The sequence below is a fragment of the Hypomesus transpacificus genome, chromosome 10 (genome assembly GCF_021917145.1).
Source record: "Hypomesus transpacificus isolate Combined female chromosome 10, fHypTra1, whole genome shotgun sequence".
Lineage (NCBI taxonomy): Eukaryota > Metazoa > Chordata > Actinopteri > Osmeriformes > Osmeridae > Hypomesus > Hypomesus transpacificus.
Genome location: NC_061069.1, coordinates 13,602,580 through 13,625,280, shown reverse-complemented (window position 1 = coordinate 13,625,280; position 22,701 = coordinate 13,602,580). Strand labels below are relative to the sequence as shown.

Below are 22,701 nucleotides of genomic sequence, written 5' to 3'. Positions count from 1 at the left end.
GACGGTTAGACAGAAGGCCAGCCTGGCTACAGGTATGCTGTGAAGACTGTCTTCATGTGGCTGCCCGAGGCCTGTTGCTCATCCTAACCAGAATCCATTAAACTGGAACACAGAGAGAACACAGAGAGAACACAAGAGACTCCTCTCTGGCCCTCAGCCTCCTGCTGAAAGGACTCAGTCAACAGGCTAACACAGTGAATGTCTGAGCTACAGTTATAGAAGCTATAGTTATAGAGCCACGTTACAATAGAATCTAATAGAAAAGAATCTCAGTAGTATAGCATAGAAGATACAGTTATATAAACTAAGCTGCAGTTATATAAACTGCAGTTAACACACCACAGGCCTGACATACACAAATCTGGAGCATAAAAACTGGGTTAATTAATTAATCAATTTATGATCAATTAATTAACAACCCATTATGCTGTGGCAGCAAAATGCCCTTCCTAATAGCAGCGGGGGGCAGGAGGAGGAGGAGGATAGGGGGTAGAGAGGGGGAGGAGAGGAGGGAGGTGGAGGGGGAGGAGAGGAGGGGGCTTATTGGGAGCCCTGATCTCAGAGGAACACCCACAATGCACCTGGGACTATCAGGTACACGACTCGAGCCCAGGGCTCATCTTGTCTGTCTCTCATGACAGGTTGAAAGATTCAGAGGACTGACAACCTCTACATTAAGTATTTGACCTAATATATTCTCTGGAGTGAAGGTTTAACTGAACGTGTCCTCTTGAAAGTGTTCCCACAAGAGGAATCAGGGGATCTTACACCTCAGGTTTCTCCCTCTAAACTACCAACCAGGATTCAATACAACGTGATCCAACCCTCAATACCAGAATAAATACTGATGCGATACTATAAGCTGACTATGTCTGTCCTGTAGCACCACTAGGGGGCAGCACCAGCCTCCGGTTTGTGTGTGTATGAGAGGCCAGGGTGGAGGCCAGAATGAGGCCAGGGTGGAGGCCAGAATGAGGCCAGGGTGGAGGTCAGGGTGGAGGCCAGGTTGGAGGCCAGAATGAGGCCATGGTGGAGGCCAGGATGGGGCCAGGGTGGAGTCTTGGTGCATTATACACTGTCACTTTCAGCTACTGGTTGCATAATCAGTAATATTGCACTACTGTACCTCAATGTACCTCGCCACCAGGCTCCTGTATGGTCATTGACTTAGTCACTGATCTGCAAATTTGCACTATTGTACGGTACTCCACTTAGGTTAGAATAGGTTATAGGGTTGAAACAGGTTTTATGTGCATTTAGAGTTAGTATAGTGTACTATTTATTGTTATCTGTAATTTAGGAAGTTTTAGTATTGGGTTAGTATAGTCGATTATTTATTGCTAGCTGTACATTTAGGAAGTTTCAGTTATTAAGCTCAGCATAGATGTAAATTATGTTCCGTGTACTTATATGTTATGTTATGCCAGGTGCTTGCGTTGTCTTGTCTTAAGAATTTCAGTGCCCAGTGTAACCTTGTGTTGTTCTGTGTACCTGACAAATAAAAGACTTGAACTTGAACATTATCTTGTGGTTCCGCTGTCTCATTTGTGGGGGAAGACTACAGTGTTGTCTGGAGTCTTATTATTCTTATTATTGTTTTATCTGAATACATACTTAGTATATGTATCATGGGGAGTCAGATGGCTGAGCGGTGAGGGAGTAGGGATAGTAATCAGAAGGTTGCCGGATCGATTCCTCACCGTGCCAAATGACGTTGTGTCCTTGGGCAAGGCATTTCACGCTACTTGCCTACTTACTTGCCTGTTCTTACTGTAAGTCGCTCTGGATAAGAGCGTCTGCTAAATGACTAAATGTAAATATGTATTAATACATGCATGCACAAGTGTATCTGTGTGTATTAGGGTTTGTATCTGTGAGTGTGTGTATCTGCGTGTGGGCGTATTCTGTAGATTCCTGGCTTAGTGATGGTTCCCTGAGCAGAGACAGCAGTCTGGAGGATTGTGGTCAGGTGAGTTTGAGGAGGTTCTACAGGTAATCACGCTGGCAGTGTTACTATCAAACACAGAACAAGATGGAGCACAGAGAGCAGGTGGAAGGTGACACTGTTTTATAAAGGTCAGTTGAATGTTGTCTGTTCACATGTTGGAGAGTATAGGGTTAGAGTACAGGGTTACTTATTTACTGCCAGTCCAGGAACTGATCTGATATTTACAACCCTTTCAAATTGGGATAAATAATATTTGGGTTAAATTATGGGTTAATCCAAGGCTGTGAAACTTCAGATTTTTTCATATCCATCACGAGTGATGTAAGTATGAAAACGGCAGATTGTAATGAATACAAGTTCCTCAAATAAATTATAGATGCTGTATCATAGATCTGCTTTGATTTCATTTGAGTATTTTGACCCTCTTTTTACTGGTGAGCAAATGGTAGCAGGTTAGCTTAGCATCATGGTAGCAGGTTAGCTTAGCTTCAGGTGTTCTTGCAGGCTGTGAGTTACAGCAGGTTAGCTTAGCTTTAGGTTTAGCAGTAGGAGTGTTGCACAACAGGATCCCAGAGTAAAACAATGAGACAGTCATGTTTCTGGAATGAACAGATACTGTGGTACATGTCACTGTCAGAGGCAAATCTTGGTGTTTGTTTGGCTTGAATTATTTATACCAACCATGCTTTTAAATCATAGAATAGAATAAAACTTTATCATCCATCCTGGATACACATGTGTCTTTGACACCACCTTCCATTAAACATATCACTTGCACATTCAGAATTTTCAACATTCTATCTGTACATCCACCAAATAGCCTACATTCTACACATTCACCTAAAACATTCTACATGCATTCTATACATTCAATAAATACGTACATTCATTCTGTACATTTACTCCCAACCAACCTGTTTTCACTGAACCAATCACCTGGTTCCTCATACCTCCCCTGTCTGAAAACAAGCATTTCCTCTGACTTGAGAAGGTTTCCACAGACCACAGAGGCAATATTGTTGTTAGGACTGAGCTTTCAGAGTAACCATGGTTACTGCGAGACAGAAAAAGTTTCCTCATACCTGAGATGGTTTCCGACCCAGGAAACCAACCCTAGCACAAAAGCAGCTCTGGAATTCTAACCCGACGGGTGGTTTGTTACACATAACTATCTGGGAAGACGTCCTTGGAAGCTTTTCTGAAAAAGTCTGACACAAGAAAAAAAACCTGCCAGGTTATTGGATGAACCATCTGTCTATCACAGGCTAACATCAAACCATGCCATTAGCTGCCAGTATTCCTCATAGGACAATGAACTGGTCTGAAACACTATGGTTCGGACACAAACGAATGACTTGGAGCTTGGGAGATGGAGGTCTGCAAAGCTAGGGTGAGGGTTGGTCCAGGTTTGCTCGGATTAATCCGGGTTAGGGATTTGTAGAGCTGAGTTGCCAGAAAGGGTTTTTAGTTTTTAGTGGATTTGTAGTTGTGCTGTCCACTGTGGGGGTATTCACAAGGCATACACCAGAGGCTGGTAGAAGCCTACTGATAATGATCTATTGGTAAAGTACAGTGGTTTGTATGAGTTCTGAGGCCTTGGTCTGCATATAAAAACATGTCACCTTGATGCCCACCTCTCCTGTAAACCTGTTCATCTCTCTCTATCAAGCACTTGGCCTCTGAAGGATGATGAAATGAGTCTCTCTGGGGAGAAAGAGAAGTTGGGCTCTGACTTGAACATGAGCCTGTCTGGAGAACATGACATGAACACCAAAACTAAGAGGTAAGATGAGAATCCATAATTGTTAATGACTGTCTGTTAATGACTGTCTGTTGAGGACTGTCTGTTGAGGACTGTCTGTTAAGGACTGTCTGTTGAGGACTGTCTGTTGAGGACTGTCTGTTGAGGACTGTCTGTTGAGGACTGTCTGTTGAGGACTGTTGAGGACTGTCTGTTAAGGACTGTCTGTTGAGGACTGTCTGTTGAGGACTGTTGTCCATCTCTGAGCTCTGCTACACTTCCATTCAAAATCTAAAAAAACAATTGCTGGTATTTATGCCATATCACAACCAATCACAAAGGCGTGTGGCACATTAACTTGCATGGTAAATTCCACACCACTGCCCATTTTGTTTTCATACCTTACAGCACAAGAGATAGGAGAGTAAAATTAAAGCACCTCACCTATGTTTCCCATGCGGATGTTGTTGAAATTAATGAACTCTAATATCCTACCTGAAATGTTATGTCAGCACAATAAACATACAATGTCAAGTGGGAAAATTAAAAGTAGTTGTATAAAATGACGTAGATATACAGTATCAGTCAAAAGTTTAGACACATGGGAAAATAGGTCCAAAATTTTGACTGGTACTGTAGAAAAATTAGGACATGGTTAAAAACAGTTTGCTCTCAAATAAGGCTGCGACTCCATTGTTCAGTTCCCCCTTGTTACTCGCACTACAACCCAAATTACAATGGGTGTGCCAAGTTACCAATAAGTGGCCAAGATGCCAATCTGAATCATTACATTTGAACAAGAACAAAATATCAGGGAAGCATTGAAACAATAATTATCATTATATAAATATTAACAAAAAGGTTATTTGGCTCATACAAAGGTTTATTCCAATGCACAGCTTTTACACCTGTTAAAGCACTGCTATGTAGGTGTACTATATCATATCAGACATCACAAAATAATTGGGTGGAACATCTGTAGTTAGGATTGTGCTGGTTATTTGAATTTCCTTTTTTGGAGTTTTTCACAAACCGTAACTCATCAAATACAATTGTGGTTTTTAATTGTGATATCATCATTCGTCAGAACATATGAGAGACTGAAGGTCTGTCTCTGTTGTGTTGAAGCCCAATCCAGCAGGAGAGAGCAGCCTCACCTGTACCCAGCTGTGTGTCCATGAAGAGTGACTGGTCTATGGAGGCACCTGTTGTGTTTGGAGAAAAACATATTGCTACTGTACCAAGCATCAGACAGGACAGAGCATCCTCACCTGTACCCAGCTGTGTGTCCATGAAGAGTGACTGGTCTATGGAGGCACCTGTTGTGTTTGGAGACAAACATATTGCTACTGTACCAAGCATCAGACAGGACAGAGCATCCTCACCTGTACCCAGCTGTGTGTCCATGAAGAGTGACTGGTCTATGGAGGCACCTGTTGTGTTCAGAAACGAAAACGTTCTTACTGAAGGGTAAGAAGATATGTGGCATTGTGTAGTATTAACAGTAAGGTAAGGTCATTTTTCGATTATCCTCAAAGGGTGATTTGTTGCACAGCCAGCAGAGCATACAATCCATTCACAAACAATTAAATAAAAAAACATGTAACACAAATATAGAATTACATATTGTAACTCAAAAGCACGCTAGCAGCAGGGACAAATACATTTTGTATGTATTGGTCCTGCACCTTGCAGATGATATCTCTAACCAGATTGAAGTGTGTGATATCTGGTGTTCATGTTTGTGTTCATCTTAAACAGAAGCGAGTCTCAGAGGAACAGTAACCAGAATGTGCTCACTGGAACACTGCAGAGAAGTAAGATACTCCATAATTAGTCTATGTAGGACCCTTGATTGTTCATGAACATAATCCATCTGATATCATCATATCGAACTGAATGTTTTGTCTTTGATGACTGTCAATCACTTCATCTAAGAAACCTCATCTAAGAGCCCTGTCAATACATGTGGCCTCTTTCTTAGATGCCCCTTTCTCTTTCTTGGATGAGCTGGGTCTTGAACTCAAATCAGAACTGAAGAGAAAGTTTCAAACTGTTTTCGAGGGAATCGATCAACATGGAAAGCCAACTCTTCTCAGTGACATCTACACAGATCTCTACGTCACAGAGGGGGAGAGTGGAGAGGTCAATTATGAACATGAGGTGAGACATATTCAGACAGCTTTCATGAAGTCGGCAAGACAAGAGACACCCATCAAATGCAACGACATCTTCAAACCCTCAGCTGGACGAGACACACCAGAACACACCATCAGAACTGTTCTGACAAAGGGAATGGCTGGAATTGGAAAAACAGTTTCTGTGGCAAAGTTCATCATGGACTGGGCTGACGGAAAAGCCAACCAGGAAATCCAGCTCATCTTCCCGCTCCCGTTCCGAGAGCTGAATTTGATGGCCGGACAAGAGATCAGTCTAATTGGACTGCTTCGTCTCTTCTTTGCAGGATTCACAGAAACAGGGATCTTCATCCGTGACGCACGCAGCATTCTGTTTGTCTTCGACGGTCTGGATGAGTGCCGACTCCCTTTAGCCTTCTCAGATAACAGGAGCCAGTGTGACATCACAGAGTCCACCTCAGTGGATGTGTTGCTGACCAACCTCATCCAGGGGAAATTGTTTCCCTCTGCTCTCGTCTGGATTACCACTCGACCTGCAGCAGCCAATCAGATCCCTTCTGAGTGTGTTGACCGAGTAACGGAGATAAGAGGGTTCAATGACCCACAGAAGGAGGAGTACATCATGAAGAGATGCAGTGATGAGATCCTGGCCAGGAGAATCATCTCACACATCAAGACATCAAGAAGTCTTTACATCATGTGCCACATACCAGTCTTCTCTTGTATTTCTGTTACAGTCCTTGAACACATGCTGAGATCAGAGAAGAGGGGCAAGATGCCCAAGACCCTGACTGAGATGTACACACACTTCCTGGTGTTGCAGACCAAACAGAAGAAAGTGAAGTATGCTGGGAAAACTGAGGCAGATGCAGACTGGGATGACGAGAGCATTCAGAGCATTCTGTCACTGGGAGAACTGGCCTTTCAACAGCTGGACAAAGGCAATCTGATTTTCTATGGGGAGGACCTGAGAAAGTGTGGAATTGATGTCTGTGATGCCTCAGTGTACTCAGGAGTGTTCACACAGATCTTTAGAGAGGAGAGTCAAATCTTCCAGGAGAAGGTGTTCTGCTTTGTCCATCTGAGCTTTCAGGAGTTTCTGGCAGCTGTGTTTGTGTTTCTCTCATTCATCAACAACAATGAGAATCCAATGGCTGAACATCAAACCCTTTGCGGCACAATGCTGACCTTCTTGAATATACCTGCCACCCCACCCAAGTCTTTCTACAAGAGTGCTGTGGACAAGGCCTTGCAGAGCAAAAATGGACAGCTGGACCTTTTCCTCCGCTTCCTCCTGGGCCTCTCACTGGAGTCCAATCAGAAGCTCCTCCAAGGGCTACTGAGACAGACAAGAATCAGCTCACTGAGCTGCAAGGAGACCGTCAGGTACATCAAGGAAAAGATCAACGAGAATCCCTCTCCAGAGAGATGCATGAATCTGTTCCACTGTCTGAATGAACTCAATGACCGTTCTCTAGTTAATGAGATCCAATACTACCTGAGGTTTGGAAGTCTTTCCAGTGAGAACCTCTCATCTACACAGTGGTCAGCTTTAGCCTTTGTTTTGCTGACTTCAGAAGAGAAGCTGGATGTGTTTGACCTGAAGAAATACTCCAGATCAGAGGAAGGTCTGATGGGTCTGCTGCCAGTGGTCAAAGCCTCCACAAGTGCTCTGTAAGTAGAAGGGATATTATAACTATTCATGGAATCACCATAAAAAAAAAGAGACCACTGAACCTTTTTCTTTAGTTTTTCAAAAAGTTGAGAAGGACAATTTTGAGTGAGGAACAGAAAGGTAAAAGTTAAGAGGCCACTGCGATACTCTTCTGTTCTTCACTCAAAATTGTCCTTTCTCAACTTACTTTTAAAAGAAAGAAAAAGATGCAGTGGTCGCCTTTTTTTTCCCGATCTATATATCAAACAATTTTTAGTGGCTATTCTATCAATACATGACAACAAGGAGCTGTCGATGTCACATGTTCTCCTGGTGATGTCATGTGTTCTCCTGGTGTCTTTCAGGCTGAATGACTGTAACCTCTCAGAACGGTGCTGTGAAGCGCTGGCCTCAGCTCTCCCCTCCTCAGATCTTAGAGAGCTGGACCTGAGTAGCAACGACCTGGGGGATTCAGGCGTGAAGCTGCTCTCTGCTGGACTGGGGAGTCCACTCTGCAAACTGGAGACACTGAGGTCTGACTAATTAACTGATAATTCAACCACACATCAGACATTTGCATGCTTGAATCAGACAGTTGACAAAGTTGAAAAAATAAACTCTGACAAGGATGAGATGCAACTATTATTTTCTGTTGATAAGTAGTGTGTGTTCCCTGTCTATCAAGTAGTGTATGAAACATCTTTGAATGAAACATTGATTTACCAACCAGGAACTATAGTACACAGGGCAGTCAACTTCCTTACACTGAATAAAGGAAAATGTCAATTCTGACAATTGCATTCTAACTTCTCTGTTCTCCACAATTTTCACATGGTTTTATGTAATTGGACACACCAGCTAACGTGAGGTTACAAGCTAAATATCTTAGTAGTGGTGACCTCTGACCTCTGCTCAGATGAACATGTAGGGAGTGGTGACCCCTGACCTCTGCTCAGATGAACATGTTAGTAGTGGTGACCCCTGCTAAGATGTCACTGCAGGAGAAGGAATTGTTTTGGTCATAGTTCAGCTCTAACACCTTGAAAGATGAATGTAATATTAACAAATAAATGGACATGCATTCTACCGGTGATGTCAAGTTCTCCTGGTGATGTCAACATGTTTTCCTGGTGTCTTTCAGGCTGAATGACTGTAACCTCTCAGAACGGTGCTGTGAAGCGCTGGCCTCAGCTCTCCCCTCCTCAGAGCTTAGAGAACTGGACCTGAGTAGCAACAACCTGGGGGATTCAGGCGTGAAGCTGCTCTCTGCTGGACTGGGGAATCCACTCTGCAAACTGGAGACACTGAGGTGAGTATTCATGAGTTACAACTGACAGTTAGGTATACATTTGTATGGTAACATGAATTATCATTGTTGAAAGTTCACAGCATTAACCCCACTAGTTAGTCTACCAGGTGGATAGTCCCTTATGTGGGTTGTTAAAGAGACACCAGTCACCTCGTAATCAACCCATCTGTGTTCAAACACTTTGCAGGCCCAAATGGATTCTGTGGCGTTAATAATTATATTTCTACAGGTTGTCAGGCTGTCTGGTCAGAGAGGAAGGCTGTGCTTTTCTGGCCTCAGCTCTGAGGTCCAACCCCTCCCCTCTGAGGGAACTGGACCTGAGCTACAATCACCCAGGAGAAAAAGGAGTGGAGGATGTAATCTGCAGGCTGGACAAACTCAAGTAAGAAATGTTTGATGAACCAGTTTCCCTTTAATCTACGTCCACTCTTTGAGGGACTCCATCCCTCCCTCTTTCCACAAGCTCTACGTTGCTCTCAGCTTTCATAGACTTCAAAAGCTAATGTCTCTAGACAGAAGACACCAGAATGAGATCAAATACAGTATAGAACTGGGCCTGGTTAACATTCTATAAGTAAACGACATAACTCACAGTTCCTCTGCTTTTTCCGACAGCATAGATCATGGTGGAGAGGAGAGGATACGCCCTGTGCCCAGGAGATGTGAGTACTCATTATGAAAACTAATCCTGTTTCATTTCTTGAACTGAAAGGACATATTTATTATGTTCGTAGACTTATTATGGTTTGCACACAGAGATTATGGATGTCTTCTTTTAGCAGAATGAACAGTCTAGCACAAGGGGGATTTGAACCCGCAACCTCGTGATACCCAGTCAGATGCACTACCACTGAGCTATGAACCAGAGAGACAGCAACAGTGAGGGAGAAAGGGAGAAAGGGAGGGAGAGAGAGAATGGAAGGTGAGCGACAGGAAGAGAGATTTTAATGTGAACGATGATGATCAGTCTGTGTCTGGGTCTCCCCCATCAGATGCCTGTGAGCTCACACTGGACCCAAACACAACAGACAGATTCCTCTTTCTGTCGGAGGAGAACCAAAAGGTGACACGGAGGAGAGAGGAGCAGCCGTATCCTGATCACCCAGAGAGATTTGTCAACTGGCCACAGGTGCTGTGTAAAGAGGGTCTGTCTGGTCGCTGTTACTGGGAGGTAGAGTGCTGTGGAGGAGGAGTCTCTATAGGAGGAGCTTATAAAAGGATCATCAGGAAAGGAAAAGGTGAAGACTGTTGGCTCGGACACAATGACGTGTCCTGGAGTCTTGTCTGCGATGGGAACAGTTACTGTGTCTGGCACAACAACAAGAGCACTGACATACCTGTTCCCCCCTCCAGCTCTCACAGAGTAGGAGTGTATCTGGACTGGCCGGCCGGCACTCTGTCTTTCTACAGAGTCTCCTCTAACACACTAACCCACCTGTACACATTCCACACCACATTCACTGAGCCCTTCTATCCAGGGTTTTGGGTTAGGTTTGACTCCTCAGTGACCCTGTGTCCGGTAGAATAGCCTCCCAGGTCCTCAGAGCTGCATTCTCACACTCATGTAACTGTCACTAGAGGTTATGCCTGCAGTGGTCAGTTTTAGGAATGCTCTTTCTAATGTCAAGTTTGCAACTGAATACTAAGTAGAGTTCAATTACTTTATCTCTCATTATTCATTCTCCAAATGTACATGTTGATAGTGAGTGCTACCAGATTGGTAAATCACAACATACAGTATGGTACTATATCCAACCTACTGTAGGTCAATTACATACATGTACTCTGTAGATCTATCAGGATACATGTACTCTGTAGATCTATCAGGATACATGTACTCTGTAGATCTATCAGGTCTCTTATGGCTGTAAAGACCACCACACGACAGGCAGCAACGTCACCTGGATATGTTACATTGTACTGCGTATGTTCAAATAACAAATACAGCACACTTGAACTCGTGTGCTGCTTGTTTGTGTTTGTATGTGTTGGATTGTATGTCTGTACTATACAACTTGACAGTACAAATAAAGCAGACCTGGACGTGTGCAGCAGTTACAGAGGTGTATAATTGTGTGTTGCATGGGTGTTATGATGAGTTATGTGTGTTGCAGGCTCAGACTAGGTTCCTGTACAGATCTTCTCTCCTCTGGAACACACTTCCTGTTTACATCAGAAAAGGATTGTTTTTGTCAGTCTTATGATTTCACTGCAGCACTAATTCACACCTGACCATTGGGGACCTCACCCTCACTGTTACTGTTACATTGCAGCATAAAGTGAGTGATTTTGATTAAGTGAAGGCCACTGTACACCAGGTATCTCACAATGCCTTATCACTGACAATAGAGCTTCTACTATCATCTTATTATTTAAACAGCAAACAGCAAAATAGAATGCTAATCTTGTGTCTGAAGTACTTCTGAGATTCTAACTCACAAACAATTTGGACCTATTACATCCTACTGACATGTTGCAACACATTATAGAATAAAGTGATAACTGGTGAAAGTCTTTTCACAAAATATAATATAATTGTGTCATTGGCATCATCCATAGCTGTCTATACAGCACTTGCATTTATATTTAGGACTTTCATCAGGACATTCTGGGCATCGTTGGCAAACTCAGTCAGACACTTTTCAAGTATGGTGTAGGTCAGGGGTCGGCAACAGGCGGCCCGCGGGCCAATTGTGGCCCGCCAGCGATTTTATTTGGCCCGTCAAAATATTTCCAATGATATATTTTTTATAACGTTTTTTTCCCCGTCGACTTTTATTTTGAAACCGGAAACTGGGTATGGTGTCATTAGATGTTGTCGACTTCATGCAGCGCCGGCGTCGCCTGCAGCCCGGTTGACTTGAAGTAACCAATGGCATTCTCAGCTTCAAGGCAGCCGGCTGTCGGCGCTGCCGTCGCTGCATGAAGTCGAATACACTTATTGACTTTTCTGAAGTATTTTTTCGCCATGTCATCGCTACCATATGATCGCTACACCTCACGGCTGACAGATCGCCTGAGGTGAAAGCACAGTTATGGTTAGTAATCATGGGCAGCGCTCTCTATGGCAGCGCTAGGAAGGGGCTAGCAGGTGCTTCAGCACCCCCAAGAAAGACCAAAGCACCCCGATAGCACCCCCCACGACATTGCTTATTAATTTATAGTTTCAGGCCCGGAATGGCCATCGGGAGAATAGGGAGAATTCACGGTGGGCCGCTTTGCCCGCTTATAAATTGGGCCAGAAGATCGCCTGCTTTCTCTTTGTTTTTTTCACACACCGAATAACAGGATATGCCTTAAGTTTGTTAAGTTACTGTGTGACTGAAAAGTAAGCTAATAGGCTACATTATGTTTTAATCTAATTAAGCGCATGATCAGACCGTGCATTAAAAAGTGCAGTTCAGTTGTCGCGCATGTTTCTCAAACACAAACCATAATTTATTGTTGTGGAGGGAGTTAGCTAGATTAAGCTGAAGCGAAAAAAATAAAATGGAAGGGATAAGATCCCAGGAGGAACTGAAAAAGCCAGGTAAAAAATTAAATTTTTGCTCGCATTAATGTGAAGTTCCGATTTCACCTCACATTAAAACCTTGACTAGGTCCTAGTAATCCTATTCTCACTTGATGACAGTATTTATGTGCACCAACGATGACGACCCACCACGTTGGGATGACAGTGACGATCATGTTGATACAGTTCGTTAACAGACCACCAATGGGCTCATGCACATGGTTTATTATCGTTAGCTATTTGTAGTAGACCTACCCATTCTCCATATAGGCCTAGTTGTTGCGAGTGCACGTATCGCAAGGGCACCTATCGCAGCGTCTAAATAGGCAGTAACCCAGACTCTGGCCCGCCGTCTAGTGGCGAGGAAAAATACTGGCCCGTGGCCCAAGTTACTTGCCGACCCCTGGTGTAGGTGGTTCTAAATGAAAGGCCTGCTGCCAAGAGGGAGTCTACGATGGGAAGGACATGTAGACCTTCCATGTAAACCTCTCACAACGGTACTGTCCCTGTGTGTGAGAGAGAGAGACCTGGGAGATGGTGTGTTTGAGAGAGAGAGAGAGTCCAGTGATAGGGCCTGAAGGCTCCAAAGGGCCCCAGCTGTTCTCCTCCCCTGGAGACCCTAACCCTGGAGACCCTAACCACTGGAGACCCTAACCCCTGGAGACCCTAACCCCTGGAGACCCTAACCCCTGGAGACCCTAACCCTGGAGACTCTAACCCCTGGAGACCCTAACTCTGGAGACCCTAACCCTGGAGACCCTAACCCCTGGAGACCCTGACCCCTGGAGACCCTAACCCCTGGAGACCCTAACCCCTGGAGACCCTGACCCCTGGAGACCCTAACCCCTGGAGACCCTAACCCTGGAGACAGACTCAGCAGAGTGGAGCACCGTCCTGGTCACCTCTTCCACACCCTCCTTGATCTTCCTGCCCAGGTCAGTCCTGGTCACTTCCTCCACAAGCTCACGTACACTACACACATACACACACGCAAACGTGTGCGCTGCAGCACACCGTCCCCCGCTGGCAGGAATGGGAAATGCAGGGACCCCTCCCCTCATGCAGAGCTGGGATGTCTCCCTGCGGCCAGCTTGCTCCGACACCCCGTTGACGCATCGTGTTGGGCTGTACGGTGTACACTTTTCGCCTCTGTATGTACAGCTGATAAGAGATTTTCACGCATCCTTTAGCGGGATCAGCGTCGGAGACTAACCCTAACCCTCGTCTAAAATGGGGAACAGAGACGATGAATACGATTTCTTGTTCAAAGGTAAAACATGATGCCAGCTTCTCCTGCAGTTCAGTCATTTCGTCATTGTTTTATTCTGTCCAATGACACACCAGGCGTCCGCATATACACGTATTAAGTAGTGGACTGTAGCGGAATTGTTAGAGAAGCAACGTTGCCTCGCTGGAAATCGGTTGATGGGGATAATTACGTTCTTCGTGTTGTCACAATAACATTCCTGCGCCTGCTGCTATATTTAGGTAGCGTGCAACACCCGCTGTTTCTGGTTACGCTTCAACTTTTACTAACTCATGACGAAAAGAGAAGGAGTTACTGATTCATATTTTATCTCTGCATTCTAAAACAGAAGACGTGCAGTTGTAGCTAAAGGGTCGGTCATTTAAATGTATCAAGTCTGTTGGGTTATACGAGGTTCACTTTCCGGTTGATGCATACACACACACGAGTTGTGTTAATGGTTTCACCACATTTTTATATTGTCCGTGTTTGTGTTGCATCTCCTTGAGCCTAGCCCTCGCACCCAGCCCTTGCGCCTGCGCCGCCAGCAGCACGGGGCCTGACTGTAGCAGCTGACAACTGTTACTGTGCATATAATATTTTACATCATGCTACACCACACAACACATCAGGGTCGGCCCAAGCCTTTATGGGGCCTTAAGCAGAATTTATTTGGGGGCCCCTTCGGCGTAGCCAATTATTATTATTTTTTCGTAAGTACCTTATTCATTCGATTAATTTATTACACATCGATTTATTACACATTGTTAATTTTTGGTGCGCCGTTTATTTCATGGCGGCGTTTATTTGAGGTGACGTTTAATCTAAGAAATATGGTAATCTATAGGCTGTCTGTGCTAGCAAGCTAACGTGTTAGTTTGCTACATTAAATGTTCGTAAAGATAGTTTGAACAGTACGGTCTTCTAAGCAACAATCAAATGTCAATGTTAGTTAGACTAGCTCTATCTCATGCTCTGCTTTTTGTTAACACTGATTTGCAAGGAATGCAAGAACAGCTAGATAGCGAAAACACCTAGGCTACCTACTGTAGCCATGTAAACTGGTTTAGCTTGCTAACGCAAGAGCACCTGCTTCTCTCCAGTTCTTTCAATAGATAATCTAGACAGGCGTTAGCAATAGGATAGACTGCTATTAGTTTTCTGGCATTTTTTTCGTAAGCTTCCCTTCTAATGTATATTCCCTTCTAGCTAGAGTCATTTGCTAAGTAAGGTAGCTAGCTAGCTATGTTTAGATATTTGAAATGCATAGCTACCAGTGGACGCCGAGTGCAACACAACAGAATGTTTATAAAAATGACATGCTGCTACTAGGTAATTCAGGACATGCTGCTCCTACCGTATTTCTGGGGCGGCGTTTATTACACAATGTTCATTTTTGGTGCGGGTTTAATCGAGGGCAGCATTTAATCGAAGAAACACGGTACATTAAACTGTAATTTCATGTGCTCTTGGGGGCCCTCTGGTGGCCACGAGGGCCCTAAGCAGCCGCTTAGTTCGCTTATGCCTTGGGCCGGCCCTGACATGACTGTATATAAACATCACACTATAGGCTACATCCATTGCTATAATCACACTGTACATGAGTATCTGTACATACAGAGATGAAATTGTAGGCTCCATATATGACACTGCATACATGACTGTACATACATGTCTAGCTGGGTCATGCTGCTGGTGATGTGTAGTGTGGTTGTGGAGGAGACTGCCTGGGGAGGTAGTGGGGTGAGAGAGGGGACGGGGGGAGAGGAGGGGAGAGATATGCTCTATTACTTCCTGTCAGACACAACAAAGGAGCTTCTCTCCTCCTTCTCTCTCTCTACTTCCTCTTCTCCTCCTACTCACCCTCTTTCCCCTCTCCCTTCTCCCTTCCATCTCCTCCCCCTTCCATCTCCTCCCCCTTCCATCTCCTCATCCTTCCATCTCCTCATCCTTCCATCTCCTCATCCTTCCATCTCCTCACCCTTCCATCTCCTCATCCTTCCATCTCCTCACCCCCTCTCCTCTGCTCCAGTGGTGCTGATCGGGGACTCTGGTGTAGGTAAGAGTAACCTGCTGTCCCGCTTCACCAGGAACGAGTTCAACCTGGAGAGTAAAAGCACCATCGGGGTGGAGTTCGCCACGCGCAGCATCCAGGTGGATGGGAAGACGGTCAAGGCTCAGATCTGGGACACGGCCGGTCAGGAGCGCTATCGAGCCATCACCTCTGCGTGAGACACACACACCTGGACACACACACACCTGGACACAAACACACCTGGACACACAACTGCACACACCTGGACACACAAACCTGCACACACACATAGACACACACCTACACACACACCTGGACACATACACCTGCGCACACACCTGGATACACACCTGGACACACAACTGCAAACACACCTGCACACACAACTGCACACACACCTAGAAACACACCTGGAGACACACCTGCACACACACCTGGACATACACTTGGACACACACACCTGCACACACACCTGGACACACACAGCTGCACACACACCTGGACACACACACCTGGACACACACACCTGGGCACACACACCTAGACACAGACCTAGACACACACACACAGGGTCCCCAAATACACACGTGCTCCAATGTCTCCCTCCCTCCTCTCCCCTCCAGGTACTACCGGGGGGCGGTGGGGGCTCTGCTGGTCTATGACATGGCCAAGCACCTGACCTATGAGAACGTGGAGCGCTGGCTGAAGGAGCTGAGGGACCATGCTGACAGTAACATCGTCATCATGCTGCTAGGCAACAAGAGCGACCTGAGGCACCTGCGGGCCGTGCCCACCGATGAGGCGCACGCCTTTGCAGGTACACACCCACTGGACACTCCCACTACACGCCTTCACAGGGACACGCCCACTAAGACACTCCCACTACACGCCTTCACAGGGACACGCCCACTAAGACACTCCCACTACACGCCTTCACAGGGACACGCCCACTAAGACACTCCCACTACATGCCTTCACAGGGACACGCCCACAAAGACACTCCCACTATATGCCTTCACAGGGACACGCCCACTAAGACACTCCCACTATATGCCTTCACAGGGACACGCCCACAAAGACACTCCCACTATATGCCTTCACAGGGACACGCCCACAAAGACACTCCCACTACATGCCTTCACAGGGACACGCCCACTAAGACACTCCCACTACACACCTTTACAGGTACACGCCCACTAAGACACTCAAACTACACGCCTTCACAGGGACACGCCCACTGGACACTCCCACTACACGCCTTCACAGGGACACGCCCACTAAGACACTCCCACTACCATTACCACACACCCACTACCACATGCTCACTAAGGGTCCTCTTGTCCTCCTCCCCCTGCAGAGAAGAACAACTTGTCATTTATTGAGACATCAGCATTAGACTCCACCAATGTAGAGGAGGCCTTCAAGAACATCCTCACAGGTAGGTGTGTTACACTCCACAGAGCAGTGTGTGGGTGTGGAAGACACACCCTTGCACTGTCAATTTCTCCCCCCCTCCCATCAGAGATCTACCGTATCGTGTCCCAGAAGCAGCTCTCTGATCGCTCCGCCCACGACGACTCCCCTGGCAACAACGTGGTGGACATCAGCGTCTCACCCACCTCCGACGCCCAGCGGAGCCGACCACAGTGCTGTCAGAACCTGTAACGAGGGCAACCCTACCCCCGACCTCACTTCCTGTCCCTCCTCCTTGGAATCCCCTCCCTCTCTGTCTAGTTGTGTGTAATAAACAATATCTCTTTTTGATGGCTTGTCTACTTGCGTTACATTAATACCAGGAAATAAAGTTTTACAATTTTAGATTGTGTTTGTGGTGATGGGGAACCAGAGAGAGAACAGACCGACAGTCCACAGCAGTCTAGAGTCCCTTATTCTTTATTGCACAGCAAGGTGTAACAGGAAGACAACAATCCACACTGACACTGCTAGCCCCATCCCCCTTCCTGTCTTTCTCCATCTCCCCACCTCCCTCGAGAAGAGGAGGACGAGGAAAGATGAGGAGGAAGAGGGGGAGGGGAGGAGGAGAGGATAGAGTAGATAAAGAGGGGAAGAGGAGGAGGAGAGGATAGAGTAGATAAAAAGGGGAAAGGAGGAGACGATAGAGTAGATTAAGAGGGGAGGATGAGAAAAGAATAGAGGAGAGGATGGAGAAAAGAGGATAGAGAGGGAGTTAAATATACATGCTGCATCAGTTACATCCTGCTACATGAGTCTTCAGGTGGAAGTCAGTCTAGTGTTCATCATCTTACAGCCATGGTTGCTATGGCTGCAGTCTAGTCACCACGGTGATGTCAACACACAGGTGAGGACATGGAGGGCTAAGCGGGGTCTTCAGGTCAGACAGGAAAGTTCCCACAGCGCTCCGTAAGTGCACAAGTTCCCGTCCTTAATAATATCAGAATTATTATTATTATACATTTATTATAATACAGAGTACCAGGCACGACCCCTGGCAACCGTCCCTGCCCCAGGCAACAGGCTCCACCCATGGAAATAGGCTCCACCTCTGGAAACAGGCTCCACCCCTGGCAACAGGCCCCAGCCCCGGCAAGGGGCCCCAGGCTCATACGATGGTCTCGTCTGTGGTTTTCTTGGTGGACTTGGCGGGAACGGAATGTTGCGTGGTGTGTCCGCCCTTCATGTCAGGCACTAGCAGACGCACCTTTTGATTGGTCCTCCGCCACTCGGAGTAGAGCTGACAGTGGTACCTGAACGACACCTGGGGGGGTACATACAGGTATGTAAGGGGCTGACTTACCCAACTGGTGTGTGGGTGGGTGTGTGTGAGAGAGAGAGAGAGTACCAGGGTCCAAAGGATGTAGATGGTGAACAGGGCGATGGTGAGGGCGATGAGGCCCAGGGCCTCCAGCCTGCTCCGGAGCTGCAGGTGGTCCTGGGCTCCCCGCAGACACAGCCAGCCTGAGATGGCGGCCAGCGGCGTGATGAGCAGAAAGCAGGCCATGTCACACAGCAGCGTCCGCTTCTCACTGCGGGGGCCCGGGTCTCTCAGCCACTGGGAGGGAGGAGCAACATCTCTTACCAGCACATGTTTCCTGTGTTTGATTTGTGAGGTAGTGTTACCTGTGTGAGGTAGTGTTACCTGTGTGAGGTAGTGAGGTAGTTACCTGTGTGAGGTAGTTACCTGTGTGAGGTAGTGTTACCTGTGTGAGGTAGAGTTACCTGTGTGAGGTAGAGTTACCTGTGTGAGGTAGAGTTACCTGTGTGAGGTAGTGAGGTAGTGTTACCTGTGTGAGGTAGAGTTACCTGTGTGAGGTAGTGAGGTAGTGTTACCTGTGTGAGGTAGTGTTACCTGTGTGAGGTAGTGTTACCTGTGCAAGGTAGTGAGGTAGTGTTACTTGTGTGAGGTAGTGATACCTGTGTGAGATAGTGAGGTAGTGTTACCTGTGTGAGGGGCTGAGGCCTGCGCTCGATGGTGAACTCGGTGTGGCAGAGCTCACAGTAGCTGGTGTTGGAGGAAGAGAGCCACTTCTCCAGGCAGCTGCGGTGAACCTTCCCCAGAGTGCCGCTGCAGCCGCAAGGGGTCAGCAGGGTCTCGCCCCCAGCACCCTCATGGCAGATACGACACATGCCCTCGTTACTGCACAGGACACCACACATGGGACACCACACATGGAACACCACACATGGGACACCACACATGGGACACCACACATGGGACAGTAGGAAAGGAGACAGGATGGAGAACAGGAGGGAGACCAAACAGAAAGAGGGCAGAAGAGGCCACAGGGCAGGTTAGAGATCATGACTATTAACATGATCATAAACAACTTTCTACATGTTGGTGTAACATCCCTTTACTCACAACCAGGGTCGGCTCCAAAGGGGATTGATGGGCAATGCCACCCCAAATTGAATGCTGTGCCACCCCCCCCCCCCCCCCCCCCCCCCCCCCATTATAATAGCAAACAGTTTCTATAAGAGAGCTATATACAAAATACCCCTTTGTGGAAACCAAATGCCCCCCCATCCGATTCTTTCTGGAGCCGATCCTGCTTACAACTCCAACAACTGGACTTCAACTTACCTCTGTGAACCGACTGCCTTGACAACAGTGGACAGAGGTCGGCCATCTTTGGCCGTCACCTTGGCAACGTACTGAGCCTGTCCGGACTGGGTCTCGTGCGCATCCTTGGGAAGCTCCGCGGTGGCGGAGTCGTCACACAGCGAACCGGGCAAGTGGCAGCAACTGGACGACGACATGGCTCTACCGAGGGTAGGACTGAGTGACCGACCAGGCAACAAGCCAACCGGAGTCGCCAGACACGACAGCCCGCCTCGACTACAGCCAGCTGGCTGGCGTGGTCAGAGGCACCAACAACGTGTGTGTGTGTGTGTGTGTGTGTGGGGGGGGGGGGGGGGGGGGGGGGGGGGGGGGGGGGGGTTAGATTAAAATATGACGTCGTCACAAATGTCTGATTATTCTAGAGCCTGTACTATGACACACAGACCTGACAGTACTGAAGACATGAACACACAGTTGCACATGGAAAACAACAAGTCTAGCTAGGGTTGGTCTTCCATGTTGAGCGCGTTGGTTAGGCCAATGCGAAATCGAAACAAACCACGCACCAAGCTTGTCAGAACGCTTGCTACAGTTTATGCACCAATAAATAACGCTAGCTATAGTGGATAGCTAAAATCTCATCCGCGACAGTGAACATTTCAGAATCAGAATTGACATTGATTCTGCAGCTGACTTGGAGCTGTCTACTAAAACACCCTGGTATGGTTACTAAGACAACCCTCGAGATAACTGTCTGGCTAACCTAGCCATATTATATGTTTTTTTTCAACAACTACACTATCTGAATCTGTGCACTTACCTGTCTCCCCCGCTGGCCGCGGCCTTACTAGCAGATGCTAGCTACTTTAGGTAGCTAGCTACAGATGACATTGAAAACTCAGCAAAAAATAGTGCTTGATATAATAGTACGGTACAAGTCTGGTATCCGCTCCATCGTTTGATGTCGAACAAACTGGTTAATATACATTTGTGTATGTTTAGTAAGGTGCGTTGTGTGTGCAATCACAGCATCGAAAGCTACCTAGCTACCAACCCGTGTTGTTACACTGACAAAGCTAGCTCTACCAACATCATTGCACAGCTGTTTAGCAAAAGCTGGATCAGAGGCCACGTGACCGTCATCAACCCACGTGACGCAAAATTTCAACAACAAAAATGTACTGGATGAGGACTACTAGAATCAGAATCACAATCAGAATGGGTTTTATTCGCCATGAAAGTTTGCACAGACAGACAAGGAATTTGCTTTGGTAGGAAGGTGTATACATTAAACATGTAGGAATCTTAAATTTAAATATGAGGACTAACTATTTGTAAGGGTACATAACTAGCAGTAACTTAGTGGAATTAGAATTAGAGAAAGGACGCAGTCCTGAGGTGATCCGGTGCTGATGGACTGGGAGTCAGAGACTTGTGTTCCCAGTTTAACGCATTGCTTCCTGTCAGACAGAAAGTCTGTGATCCACCTGCAGGTGGAGTCGGGCACGTTCAGCTGGGAGAGCTTGTCCTGTAGCAGGGTGGGGATGATGGTATTGAAGGCAGAGCTGAAGTCCACAAACAGGATCCTGGCGTAGGATGCTGGGAAGTCCAGGTGCTGTAGGGTGAAGTGGAGGGCCATATTAACTGCATCGTCCACATACCTGTTGGCTCTGTAGGCAAACTGCAGGGGGTCCAGTAGAGGGTCTGTGATGGATTTAAGGTGTGCCAGCACCAGGCGCTCCAAAGACTTCATTACCACAGAGGTCAGGGCGACGGGTCTGTAGTCATATCCTGTTGCCCTACTATACTTGTGCTCTGCTTTAATCTTCTGTTTTAGGCTTCTCTCCTCACCTTTCACTGTGTGTGGAGAAAAACAAGTTTCGAAAGGTAAAAAATTATGTGAAAAAAGGTTAGGAAAAAAAAGAAAGGTTTATTCATTTTTGGGGGAAAATAGGTTAAAAGATTGAGAGAGACTTGGTGCTCTTGTTGGTTTGTTGTAACTGTCTTAAAATTATTGTACTCGCTGTGAAATATATTATTGTTGCTTGCTTTTCCACAGGTACACTCTTGCACTTTTGAGGTTCTTGCTGTTTAATTGTAACTTGTCTACCTACATGCTCTTATTGTTCTTTCCATTGGGACTTATTTGGTTTCACAATGTATGCTTCATGTTTGGCTACCCGCAATGTTTGGCAAATGTAGTTGTTATGATCAGTGACATACTTTTGTAAAACTCTCTCTTGAAGTCGCTTTGGATAAAAGCGTCTACTAAATGCATAAATGTAAATGTTAAAACAAGTTTAAATGGGTGAAAAACTACTATACTCTATCATACTCTTCTCTGCTTTAATTTACACAGTTTTAGGCTTCTTTGTTCTCCTCTCCTCCTCTCATTAAGTTTAAAATCAGTAACTGCTTGCGCAGTAATAACAAAACAAAGGCTAATAGGCCTACATAACCCCCTCCATTAATCACATCACTCCTGTTCTTCAGCAGCTTCACTGGCTCCCGGTCAAAACCCGCATCCACTACAAGATTCTGCTCCTCACCTTCAAGGCCCTCCACAACCTCGCCCCTCCATACATCTGTGAACTCCTACACTTCAACACCCCCACCCGCACTCTCCGGTCCTCCTCTTCCACTCAACTTACTGTTCCACCCGCCCGTCTGGTTACCATGGGGTCCAGGGCATTCAGCCGATCTGCCCCCCACCTTTGGAATGCCCTCACACCTGCCATTCGTAACTCCGACACTCTTTCCACATTCAAGACCCATCTAAAAACCCATCTTTTCAAACTGTCATATTCCATATAATTCATTGTCTATCACACATCTCACCACCCCTGTGTAAATTGTTTTAATGTGTCTTGTTCTTGTTTTTTATCATTGTTGATTTTGTTTTTTAACTATGCCCTGTAAGGTGACCTTGGGTGCTTTGAAAGGCGCCCTCAAATAAAATGAATTATTATTATTATTATTACATTTCAAGACGATTAGCCTAGCTTGAACGCAAGTTGCGTCGAAACTAACACGCAATTGTAAAATGAGAATAGGCTTAATTAACTTAATGATTTGTT

At 46.2% G+C, this 22,701-nt stretch overlaps 3 protein-coding genes across 6 annotated transcripts; 2 read left to right on the top strand and 1 right to left on the bottom strand.

The window, feature by feature from the left end:
- The first annotated feature begins 1,954 nt into the window (after positions 1 to 1,954).
- LOC124473172 (protein NLRC3-like) lies at positions 1,955 to 10,848 on the top strand. 3 transcript variants are annotated; one of them, XM_047028478.1, is made up of 10 exons: positions 1,956 to 2,076; positions 3,618 to 3,731; positions 4,818 to 5,159; positions 5,451 to 5,506; positions 5,674 to 7,501; positions 7,847 to 8,014; positions 8,623 to 8,790; positions 9,020 to 9,172; positions 9,406 to 9,452; positions 9,783 to 10,848. In XM_047028478.1, the coding sequence occupies exons 2-10, from the start codon at positions 3,643 to 3,645 to the stop codon at positions 10,316 to 10,318; spliced, it is 3,387 nt and encodes a 1,128-aa protein (XP_046884434.1). In that variant the 5' UTR covers positions 1,956 to 2,076; positions 3,618 to 3,642; the 3' UTR covers positions 10,319 to 10,848. The 3 variants fall into 3 exon arrangements, with proteins under 3 accessions (XP_046884436.1, XP_046884434.1, XP_046884435.1); XM_047028479.1 differs by having other exon boundaries at positions 4,777 to 5,159; XM_047028480.1 differs by lacking the exon at positions 8,623 to 8,790 and having other exon boundaries at positions 1,955 to 2,076.
- A 2,319-nt stretch (positions 10,849 to 13,167) lies between these two features.
- Positions 13,168 to 17,346, top strand: LOC124472888 (ras-related protein Rab-11B-like). The gene is made up of 5 exons (XM_047028021.1): positions 13,168 to 13,571; positions 15,580 to 15,775; positions 16,206 to 16,399; positions 16,940 to 17,020; positions 17,105 to 17,346. The coding sequence occupies exons 1-5, from the start codon at positions 13,532 to 13,534 to the stop codon at positions 17,245 to 17,247; spliced, it is 654 nt and encodes a 217-aa protein (XP_046883977.1). The 5' UTR covers positions 13,168 to 13,531; the 3' UTR covers positions 17,248 to 17,346.
- A 113-nt stretch (positions 17,347 to 17,459) lies between these two features.
- Positions 17,460 to 20,742, bottom strand: LOC124472886 (E3 ubiquitin-protein ligase MARCHF2-like). 2 transcript variants are annotated; one of them, XM_047028019.1, is made up of 5 exons: positions 20,445 to 20,742; positions 19,646 to 19,914; positions 19,003 to 19,198; positions 18,404 to 18,613; positions 17,460 to 18,319 (listed from the first exon to the last, which is right to left on the bottom strand). In XM_047028019.1, the coding sequence occupies exons 2-5, from the start codon at positions 19,819 to 19,821 to the stop codon at positions 18,164 to 18,166; spliced, it is 738 nt and encodes a 245-aa protein (XP_046883975.1). In that variant the 5' UTR covers positions 19,822 to 19,914; positions 20,445 to 20,742; the 3' UTR covers positions 17,460 to 18,163. The 2 variants fall into 2 exon arrangements, with proteins under 2 accessions (XP_046883975.1, XP_046883976.1); XM_047028020.1 differs by having other exon boundaries at positions 19,646 to 19,910.
- Between the last annotated feature and the right edge of the window lie 1,959 nt (positions 20,743 to 22,701).

Excerpts from the sequence above, each read along its gene's own strand:
- LOC124472888 (XM_047028021.1), top strand. The coding sequence starts at position 13,532 with ATGGGGAACAGAGACGATGAATACGATTTCTTGTTCAAAG. Across the intron at positions 15,776-16,205 it reads TATCGAGCCATCACCTCTGC|GTACTACCGGGGGGCGGTGG; the intron begins GTGAGACACACA and ends TCTCCCCTCCAG. Across the intron at positions 16,400-16,939 it reads TGAGGCGCACGCCTTTGCAG|AGAAGAACAACTTGTCATTT; the intron begins GTACACACCCAC and ends CTCCCCCTGCAG.
- LOC124472886 (XM_047028019.1), bottom strand. The coding sequence starts at position 19,821 with ATGTCGTCGTCCAGTTGCTGCCACTTGCCCGGTTCGCTGTGTGACGAC. Across the intron at positions 19,199-19,645 it reads AAGGCAGTCGGTTCACAGAG|TAACGAGGGCATGTGTCGTA; the intron begins GTAAGTTGAAGT and ends TGTCCTGTGCAG. Across the intron at positions 18,614-19,002 it reads GGCCTCAGCCCCTCACACAG|TGGCTGAGAGACCCGGGCCC; the intron begins GTAACACTACCT and ends CCTCCCTCCCAG.
- LOC124473172 (XM_047028478.1), top strand. The coding sequence starts at position 3,643 with ATGAGTCTCTCTGGGGAGAAAGAGAAGTTGGGCTCTGACTTGAACATG. Across the intron at positions 5,507-5,673 it reads CACTGGAACACTGCAGAGAA|ATGCCCCTTTCTCTTTCTTG; the intron begins GTAAGATACTCC and ends CCTCTTTCTTAG. Across the intron at positions 8,015-8,622 it reads TGCAAACTGGAGACACTGAG|GCTGAATGACTGTAACCTCT; the intron begins GTCTGACTAATT and ends GGTGTCTTTCAG.